Below are 11,026 nucleotides of genomic sequence, written 5' to 3'. Positions count from 1 at the left end.
CGTCTGGGATAGTTAATATAATAGAGAAATATAAATGGACAAAAGTGTGAGGCGTGCGAGGTCAAATCTAACACGTTTCGTCTGACCAAGGTCAGACTTCCTCATAGTCCAACCTAATCGATAGCACATGTCATTGTTGGCTTCATTTTGATTGATTGTGGTGAGGAGAAAATCTAAATGTTGAGTAGCTGAGTTTGCTATTGCTGCACAACAAATACCGGTATTGTATTTTAAATAATTTTAATAATAGACAGTAGAATGAACATCAAAAAAGCCAAGAATAAGCCAAACAGAAATTCCGACGCCAAATGTGTTTCAGAAAAAGCCGAAATTCTGAAATTTGGCGTTAAAAAGCCAATATAACCCTGGTCTAGACACGCGATATTCGGCACTTCATTTTTAAAACTTGGCAGCGGAAGAACTTGCATTTATTGCGTGATAATATGCTTTATCGGGCTTGCCCAAACTCAAATACGGTATGTGTATATTGTATTTTGCATGTAAAGTACTGTATGCTCCCAGTTGCAAAACACACAACTATATGGAGGCAATTTTTGGGGGTATTTTAATAAAATTCACACCAGACGCGATCGACTGCTCGAGAGGTGGCGATCGATCGCGATCGACGTGTTGGTCACCCCTGATACTATATAGGCTATGATTATCTTATGTCAGTTTTTTAATAGGAGTCGGAGCTTAAATAAAATTGAATACTATAAGCCAGCGTGGTCCAAACCGCGGACACATTTCGTGAGGCCCGCAGAACAATTTTAGCGTGCATCAATGTTTAAACCATTAGTAGAAATTATTTTTAAACTATTCTAACCGGGAATAGCCTTTTTCCTAATCCCCATGTCGGGACTGATGTTTGTTAAAATCATGAGATTTCAACGTTGTATCTATAAACGGCAAGACGGTGCCAATATGGGAAAGACGTCCAGTGATCGGTATACAAGGAGAATGAATTGTCTTGTACAGACAGGACCAAGCCGATGAGACGAGTAGCGCTTTTTATCTGAACTTCGTACCTTAAGCTCGCATCAAGTAACTCCTCATTTGGAGAGACGTTTAGTGTCTTCAATTTAGTAAAAACACTCCTCTATTTTCAAGCGTTGGCCATATGACAGCAGTGACGATCCACAGAGCTGACCTGGCGCCGTACTAACCAATTTTTTAGGCTGGTTCCGGAGTCCCAACTTAGACGGACTTGGTCGTTCTTTGACAATAGCACCTGGCCATTTCAAGTCATAAAATTAGTCAAATATAACAATTTATCATACAATGAGTGTAAAAAAGGTGATCGAGGTAAACTGGGAGGAAACGTATTCCCTTGCCCACAACAACGTAAACCACATTGTCTGGTGTGTTTTCATGTATTATCTGTCACATAAGAATTTAATTTTAAGACATTACAAAACCAAAGATGAGAAAAGATATCGAAAATACCACGGAATTTCTCGGGAAGCAATTTTAAAATAACAAAAGGCGTTATTTATCTTCCTTAAAAATCTGATTAGAACGATAAACTCTCATTTTCAAATATATTCAAAGTAAGCAAACTCCCGATGTTTCGATCACTTTAGGGTTTTCTCCGACTGCGGCCCGCGAGGCATCCTCAAAAGTTTTTGCGGCCCGACAACCTCGCAATCTTGGACCACCCTGCATAAGCAATATATATATACAAAATCTTACAATAATGTTGTCAATTTTACAGTTGATTAGATATTTATTCATGTACATATATCATTTTTATGCATCATATATATATGCTTTATATAAATTGTTTTAGTACTTGCAGACTTTGATTTCAGATTGAACTTTGCCTTCGATTAGAAATTTGCCATCAATAGCATTTGTGTCCTTTTTGTAGCATGGACACTTGTTTTCATATAAATCTTTTATTTGATTGGAATCTAGCTGTTTGTACCACATCATGAAACTTTCAATAGTGCCAGCAAACGATTGTGATGCTGCAAAATCTCCACCAACAGAATCTTGCTCTTGTCCAATTATCAAAGAACCTCCTCCAACTACAGGATTTCTTTTCTCTGTAGATTTCAGTCTGAGTAACAGTTTTCCGTTGATGTATACATCAGCAAAGCCGGCGACTGGTACAGCAGATACACAAAAATGAGTTTTAGTTTCCAAGCGCACAGATATCGTCTTGTGGTTAGCTTCGCCGTTGAGAAAGACCTGCAGTTCGTTTTTTTCGTTAAAATAAACTAAAAATGCATTCGAACTTGCTGATGTTGCATAACTTATCAAGCTGCCTTTGACGACGCTTCCTTTTGGAGGTTTCAGCCATGCACAAACGGTTATAGATGTTATGGTTGGCACGACTGTTTTCACGCGAATAAAATCCTTTATTTGATCACCGCTGGTGAAATGGTAAGCATTCTGTAGACATCCTAAAGATTTGGTATATAGAAGTAACCTCATCACGTTATTGGACCAATATGATTTTCAAGAAATTGACTTGATTAATCGTATTATTTTCCAATGGTAATTATAAATTAAAAGTTTTATTGCTTCACTCATCAAATAACATTGATCCATAATACGATTGACTCTTGTCCATTTGAAACGGAATCGGAAAAGCTGCTTTGGCACTATTTAAAATTTCAAAAAAATCAATTACAAAAAATGAGAGGCAAATCATTATATCGCCATACAGCACATCGTAATCGTAACAGGATAAAAATAACCATTTTAATTTATGGTCAACGTAAACGTGACGATACTTCATAAAAATTGTTTAACAGAGTAACAAATAAGTTTTCTTTACTTTCTTGAGTTGCAGTAGTCATTTCCTTATTTATAGTTTCCATAATGCTTTCCATTCTATTGATTCTTTCTTTCAATTCCCTTGTTTCCTTATTGTGTCTTTCTTCGACTGAAATTCAAATGGTCAACATTTACCGATAATGTGTGTAGAAGTCAATCTATAAGAGTCTTCCGGTAATTAGATTAGTATTACAAGCGCAGCCCTTTTATTAAATCAATACCTGACTGAAGTTTTCGATCAAATTTCTTTTGAATTTCCTCATAATCCCAATTTCCTGGCGGACCTGGTGGGCCAGTTTTTCCTGTGTCACCTTTCTGGCCCGGTGGGCCTCTTTTCCCTGGTCTTCCCTGAGCGATTTCTATAGCAACAGATGATTCCTTATCTTCAGAACACAAATTTTCCCAAACGTTTTCAACTTGCTTACATACAGAACTGGATGCCGATATGTGAAATGAGCAACTCATAATAAGAAATATATATGCGAGGATTGAGCGACTGAACATATTAAAATCTCGTAATTGAAATTATATTAATAGAAAAATTATAACGATCTAATAACGAAGATGTATACAAGTTGAAAATAAAATATCGAAATCAGAGAAAAACCTCATTTAATCGAAATAAAGTACTGCAATTTTATAAAGAGTGACAACTTGAGGCATGTGGATTCTTTGATAATGTTGAATGTCACTCGTTGTTACTAGGCTTAAGTGATTGCGGGGTAGAGGTAAAGTTGAATCCAAAGAACGTTTATTGTTTGACTTGAGCAATTATTTTATACATAATAATGAACTGATTATATTGCGTTACTGCTAGTTAACAATTGTACTATATGTATGGATGTATTTTTTCAACTACAATGTATTTACTACATTTACTACAACTACATTTTATTTCCCTTTTGCTTCTTTTCTGTAGTAGATAACAGAAAATACAAAGAGAGTGTATACATTTCAAAATTGATTACTTTTGCTAGAAAAATAGCACAGTAGCACGTTAACTTTACTCTAAAATCTTCATCATATTACCTTAACACTTATATGTTTTTTCTGAAGAAGTTCGGGAGTGATCCAGCAATAGAATGTACTGACTAATTTGTGGAAAGGAAATGCATTATTGATATTTATCAATCTATTACAATCTCGTTACAAGTATCGTTGCATGAGAAATGCCGTTCAGTCAATTACACAAAATCTTAGCACCCTCTGTCAATGCATACACTCATGATATAGTTCTCAACTGAGGTCTAGTATTCTTCAAGTCTACTTCAGTCTTATACCGAACAGATTCTATAAACATACCTAAAAACTACATATAGAAGTGCATTGCCTCGAGGTATACTTACGTATCGGTGTTTTCCCAATGAAAATATTACATTATATAAAAAAAATTATAGATTTTTAATGTATTTAGTTTTCAATGATTTGGTTTCTCATTTTTTCCATACGAGTCTTGGGATGAGTAACCAAAATACCCCATTGTGAGCGGCGGTATTTTCATCTTTTTGGTATATACTAATCAAGTCCGAATCGGTCGCGTGAGTTGAATCAAAAAATAAATTAAATAGGTTTCTCAGCCCCTAGTGTCAACACTATTGAGCTAGTGTGCCAATTAAACAATACAATGTACGAATAGTCGGGCTCAGTATTAAAATGCAGTAACAGTATATCAAGCGCGTTGTTGTAACTTGACAATAAGACGTCTCTTTGTTGCTCTCTGTTTATTTCTGTTTATGAGGATAAAATTAGATATGCGTTTATCAATACTCTTATGGAATTGTCTAAACTTTTAAATTGCACTAATAAGAATCTTTTACATTTGAAGAAGTGTTGTCTTGGATTATATCTTGACATTGTGGGTATGGACGAAGATGGCTCATTTGGTGCAGTCCTGCTTGAAATCGGCGATATGAAATTTGTATAGGAAATCAACAGTTTATTATAAGGACTCGATAAAACGCAACAATTAATTGGAAATGTTAAAACGTGACTTCATTTGGTTGCTTTACAATTTAGTCACTTTATATTCTGTTGGCTATAAAAATTCGTGGTTAACTGTATAGTTGAAGATGAAATAAAATAACTATGAAATATTTATATTACAACATATAAATTTTTAAAAAACTCAAATATAAGATAATAAATGTGATATAAAATCCTATAAAAATGTACAGGCTTTAAAAAAAACTTTTATACATTATGCACTTAAACAGTTAGAAAACTTTGAATCAGTCCGGTAGAGAAAATAAATGAAATATCAATCTAGATAAATTTTAGTTTACCAAAGTATAAAATGATAGAAAATATATGAGGCAATTAAGACACAAGGTTTTGATTATAACACGCTTTATTAGCAGTAGGAATATTGGTAGGAAACTGAAAAACAGAACACTAAACTTTAGATATTAGAGTAATACCAAGTTTTATGTAGAGCTGCATATTTTGCGATATTGGTCCAGATGATCTTAATGCCATAAGCTGAAAATACACGTTAGCTCTGATACACATTACCAATGTTGACGACTTCTTTTGAATCTTTTGACTAATTCGGTGAATTTGTGCATCCCCTCGATAATGCCGTCTCCAGTGACTGCACAGCAGGCTTGAATATGCCATTCCTGTTTCAAATTTCGCAGTCCAAGGGATTCGACCATTTTATCAAGCGGTTCAGCGTGAGGAAGATCCTGCTTATTTGCTAACACAAGTACAGGAACTCCTTTCATTTCTTCTGATTCCAAGATTGCTTCAAGTTCTTCTCGAGATTCACCAAATCTTTCCGCGTCGTTGGAATCGATGACGTATATGAGACCTAAAATGGTTGTGAAATGTATAACATGATTTATAAATAAAATTTTTTTAGAGAACATCAGAATACTATAACCGAATCATTTGAGCAGTCAGTAGCAATCAAGATCATATAAATTTTATAATCATACAAAATATGTGGTTTGTGTGGGGTATTCAAAAAATCGACAAAAAAACAACAATTTTCATCAGATTTTTGATTCCTTGAAATTAAGTTTAAAACCCGTTTCGGCACTAAAAAAAAAACAGTGTGAAACACACACTATCGAAGCTTTGTTTTTATATTTAAAGAGTGTAGCAGCTATAATTACGAAGCCCTTCCCAATGTCTCCCAAGAAACATTACATTATTAGCTTACCATCGCTATTCTGATAATAATGCCTCCACAAAGGACGAATTTTCGTTTGACCGCCCACATCCCAAACAGTAAATGTGAGACCTTTGCATGGACTAACTGTTTCTACGTTGAAACCAATTGTTGGAATCGTCGTCACAACTTCGTTCAGTTTCAGTTTGTATAAAGTTGTCGTTTTACCTGTATATGAAAGTCATTTAGTCTACATCCAGTCAAAAACCTAGCTGGATTTCATAGACTTATTTTGTTAATTCATAGTCGTTAAGTCGAAAATTCGTTCCAAAATTAAATATATCTTGAATATATTCTGGTGAATATATTCAATATGCTGAACTCAATTCATTGTGCAAATACTACAACAAACGTTTACGAAATTTTCGTTTTACGAAATTAGTTTTACTTAGTTCGGCGACTATAGCCAATTAATTACTTTATCTAACGACATGGAAGGTTCGCTACAAAGATAAATAGAATATTATAATATTACAAAATATTTTACCTGCTCCATCAATTCCAAGCATCAAAATTCTTGCTGGATTGTCTTGAAAAGATTCAAATACTTTTATAAGTTTAGACATAAGAAGACCCATTTTCGAACAATTTCGCCTATGATTTCCGTTATTATATATTATGTAACTGCATATGTGCAAGTAAAATTAATATTTGTAATTAAATACGTATTAGTAAAAAAAGCCTAGATTAAATAATCAAGTTTGTAAATTATATATTCTAGTGCTCCGCCACTTTTCGATGTATAGAAGATATCGCATACAACCTTCTTTATATATTGTACTTTCGCGTCAGCCACGTCATTCGAAGATACGTGAAACGAGAGATCGTGGATCAAAAATGAGAGAATAAAATACATTGCGCATGGTGAGTGAAACGGACGTCTCATTTGCGTCATTTTCCATTTATGTGTGGCCCGCATATACGCAGTACACATATGTAACGTACTTCGCCAAAGGAACCCACTGCTCATACAAATGAATATATCACGTGATGACCTGTTCATACAATAGTTGCGGGGAATACTGTATATACTGTACTGACAAATAGGAAAATATAGTGTCGAGTCCACGTGGAAGTTATGCGGTGGAAATGAAGTCGCAATCAATATCATCTGTTCTTTATATCATCTTTATATATTTGTGTTTTAGTTACAACCAATATGTTTAGAGATAGCTTATCATAAGTTTGGAGCATTCCAATTAAGAGTTCCTACTAAGTATCATAACATAATACAGAAATTATTGAAACTAATAAAATGGACACATTCGGGTTGGATTTGGGGATATAGTAATTACGTCCGTTCCAATATGAAATCGAAAAGTCCGTACTCTTTCATTCATGATCTTCAATACATCTGGTATCTATGCTTCGTATATAATTCATGAAAATCTCTGAGCTAATGACATAAATTTAACAGGCCATTTAACAGTTTCATAAGATTTCTCATTAATTACGGGGCGGATGAAAGCAGATAAAATGATTTCTATATTCTACCAGTTTTATTCGTAAATTTTTGAAATTTCAGTCAAAGATTACTTGAATAAAAATGACAAGGCCCAAATGTCGGACATCATTGAATAACAATTTTTATTGTAACTAGGGTGCAGGGATAAACGAAAATAGCTTGATGTGTGTTGATATTGTATACTGAGGGAGGATCCAACTATATGGTTATGCAATTGCTACTCTACAACAATTATCTGGTATTTTTACCATTCTCATGCTTGGACTGTATTTACCATAAATAAAAGGTGAAATTATTTTCAATCCGTTTGACTTTTCTATATTAGGAAATAAATACCATAATTCTAATTTATTTCATGAGTGAGCAAACATGCGGCTGTAAAATCTGTATTTGACTTTTTGTCATAATTTTATGTGTGTTTCAAAGTTAATTTCGAGATTTGTATTTTTTTGTGAAATACTAGTTAATGCTTTTATCATTCATGTTTCGCCTTCGTGGTGACTGAATAACCTAAGAAACTTGCCATTCAAGCGTTGTTTACTTTTGTTCTGCAAAAAGAATAAAGTTATTATATATACCGGTACCTATTAGTTCGTCATCAGTATTTTGTTAATTTCTATCCAGTGCTCAGTCGTTTTTCTTATGTTGAAACGTGCGATTAACGTACTAAAATGTTTTTTATTATATATTCTTTTTAATAATTTCTGTTAGACTCCTATATGGGTGACGCTACGCTGCTCGATAATCAGTATCGGTTTTCCGCGTTTCCTGTCAATCCGAAATGCGATTTTTTCAGTTATTCTACATTCTGTATGTTTAGTGCGTCAGCATGGTAAAATAATAAGCCTTGTCGCCTTTCCTCTCCCAGGATAAATAAGTGTAAATCCTAATCCTAAAAAAAACATCAACAACCTTAGTGACTTTGCATATTTATGATGATTAAACTTAATTCATATTAGCAGTTATTTTGTCGATTTTGCGGGATTTTACTTAGGCCGCGAGCCGAGGCCATTTATCTTTCAGTTTCGTAGCGCACATAAGGAAACTACCTGAAAATGATTTTAAAATGTTCCTTAGAAATTTAGTAACAAATATTGCCTTGTTCCCACTTACAAAAGTTGCACGTTTTACAGAAAATACACTTTTACTACAATAAATATGTGTTACCATCTGTCCTATTTTCTCTGCCTTTTCGTTATCATGGGCCAATGAACGCAGACTTCTGCATGACGTGACAATCAAATTAGTCAGCTGTAGGTGAATCTCCAGTGGTCGGATGAATATCAGATGTACTACTACTGCTCGCTTTTGCGTTGAGTAGCCTTTCCATCGTTTTTTTTTCAGTTATTATTAGTTCAGTTATTCTAAGGAGGTGCTGAAAAGTACAAATAAGATATTAAACACTTGTATATCCTTACCATAAATAGCAATTTTAGTTGAGCCCTAGCTCATAAGACGTTGTTAAATAGGTACGGTGCGGTAATTCCAAGGAAGGCTAGACCTAGAATAATATGTCACAAACAACGATATTTTCTGGCTTGCATGAAATGTTTATGATTAATTTAATGACTCTTCTTGACTATTCAGCAGACTTATACTACTATATAGGCCACAGCATATCTGGAAATAGAAATTAATGGCTGTTTCTGTAATGAACGGTTGTGTGAAAGAGAAGAAAATAATCAATTTCACTAATGTCGGTTGGTCTAAATCTGAATTCATAGAGTCGACAAGAAAGCAATGGGAAGCAATGATACGGTAAGTTATGCCGGAGTGGAAAGAAAGTAGCATTGGAAACGATTGAGAGGTGAGAAATCAAGTTGTAGACAGACAGTTGATGTTTTAAAATATAGTCTAGGGCCTAGACTCTAGGCCTATAGTCCATACTCATACTGTCATAGGGCATTTCAGACTGTGATATATCAAAATTTAGCGTAGATATAGTCTAGTAATGGTATGCAAACACTGCTGGACTGTAGTACATACGCTCATTGAGTACAACAGATAAAATGCATTACGGTATGTATTCAAGGTATTAGTTAGTATTTAGTGGTATTTTTACACTCATGCTGTTCCAAATATGATTTTCTTCCTCATTTTAGATACTGTACTACAAAAGAAGACGGCAATGTTCCACCAATCCGACCTAACGCAGGCTCTAATCCCTGCTGCTATCAGTGCTATAAAATGGATTAAACAAGAAGTCTTGAAGCGTAAAGGTATTTGAGAATCATAATAGTTGCAAACAGCTTAGATGGGCTATTCATATTGAAATACTTTAGCACTTTTCTGCAATTGGAACTGCCCATCAAACTCATGTTGGAGACTTCATTGTGGTTTTCAATTCATTTTTTCTCAACTATGAAGATCTTTTGAGGTTAACGAGGCATTAATAAATAAAGCTGAGGAATTTGTTCGTTCACTGTATGAAGAGGATATGAAGAATGTAAATGATACCAGGGCACTGGCAAACATAAGGATTATACTCTCCCACCCAACAATGATTCACTGAAGAAGCATGTGGCCCTCAAATCAGTTCTTGAGTTGGCAAACTGCAAGTGTAAGAAAAATAGTCAAAATAATTTATGCAAGTGTGCCAAAATCAACTTAAATTGCACAGATTTTTGTTTTTGTATTGACTGCAAAATCACAGTACACTTATAGAGGAAAAGTCGATTTTCGAGATAGTGGATTTCGAAAACAATTCAGAAGAAAGTGAATTAGATATTGCAGTTGATTTAATAAGTATCATTTATTTGTTATTGGAACATTTGTTAGTGTCGTAGTTCTGTTTCTAGAAATAATATTGCCTTTGTTCAAATACATAACCACACAAACTAAAAAATGACTAATTGTAATATTTCTGTTCACTATGTTATGTACATATTGTACATTCATTTAATTTTCTTGACTTTTCTGGTAAATTTCTGAGTGAGAAATAACTGATTTATTTGTGTTTTCGTGCTCACAATGTTAATTTGTGACTTCATTGCTTAAAAATAAATACGTTTGATAGCTTCTATAAAATGGATGTAGCTTTTTATGCTGTTCTTGTTGTAAACTGCTCGTGGTTATTACATAAAATTTATTCGCTAATGTGAATCAGCGTTGTTGGTGTCGCTGCTTCCGAGGTCACTCGCAACTCCTGTCACACAATTAAAGTATTTTTTGTTGTTGGTTACATGTATGCCATATTTTTCGTAATCTACCTAATAAATTATGATTGACTGAGGAAGTCCGATTTTGGTCAGGCAAAACATTACAGGAATACATTTGTGTTAGTGTGCTGTAGAGCTCTCGAATTGCATAGTTCTTATGTATGTGTTGTGAACTTATGGTTATTGAATTTCCGGGAACCTCTTATATTCAGTTTCGCATAAGGATTGTGGAACAAGCTGTAATGCGTTCAGTATGTTCATTTTCACACAAAACTGAAGAATTTATTTAGTTACCAGATGTGCGCTACGAAACTCATTTTCTGGGCGTTTTCAAGGCTTCGTCTCACGGCCCATATCCGTGGTAAGGATCTACAAGTGTTTAATAACTTATTTATACATTTTTCAACAACGTCCTAGCATAACATAACTAATACTAATCAAACAGGG

The 11,026-nt window shown here is 34.2% G+C and overlaps 2 protein-coding genes across 2 annotated transcripts; both read right to left on the bottom strand.

Moving 5' to 3' along the window:
- Positions 1 to 706: 706 nt before the first annotated feature.
- On the bottom strand, positions 707 to 4,161 carry LOC120340922 (uncharacterized). Its single transcript, XM_039409322.2, has 3 exons — positions 3,006 to 4,161; positions 2,786 to 2,893; positions 707 to 2,408 (listed from the first exon to the last, which is right to left on the bottom strand). Exons 1-3 carry the CDS (start codon positions 3,286 to 3,288, stop codon positions 1,786 to 1,788), a joined length of 1,014 nt encoding a protein of 337 aa, XP_039265256.2. The 5' UTR covers positions 3,289 to 4,161; the 3' UTR covers positions 707 to 1,785.
- A 242-nt stretch (positions 4,162 to 4,403) lies between these two features.
- Positions 4,404 to 7,056, bottom strand: LOC120340931 (uncharacterized). The gene is made up of 3 exons (XM_039409331.2): positions 6,444 to 7,056; positions 5,948 to 6,124; positions 4,404 to 5,593 (listed from the first exon to the last, which is right to left on the bottom strand). Exons 1-3 carry the CDS (start codon positions 6,532 to 6,534, stop codon positions 5,292 to 5,294), a joined length of 570 nt encoding a protein of 189 aa, XP_039265265.2. The 5' UTR covers positions 6,535 to 7,056; the 3' UTR covers positions 4,404 to 5,291.
- Positions 7,057 to 11,026: the final 3,970 nt, after the last annotated feature.

This window comes from Styela clava, chromosome 14, assembly GCF_964204865.1.
Source record: "Styela clava chromosome 14, kaStyClav1.hap1.2, whole genome shotgun sequence".
In the NCBI taxonomy this organism is placed as follows: Eukaryota; Metazoa; Chordata; class Ascidiacea; order Stolidobranchia; family Styelidae; genus Styela; species Styela clava.
The sequence above is the reverse complement of the archived record's forward strand: the minus strand, read 5'-3'. Positions and strand labels throughout refer to the sequence as shown.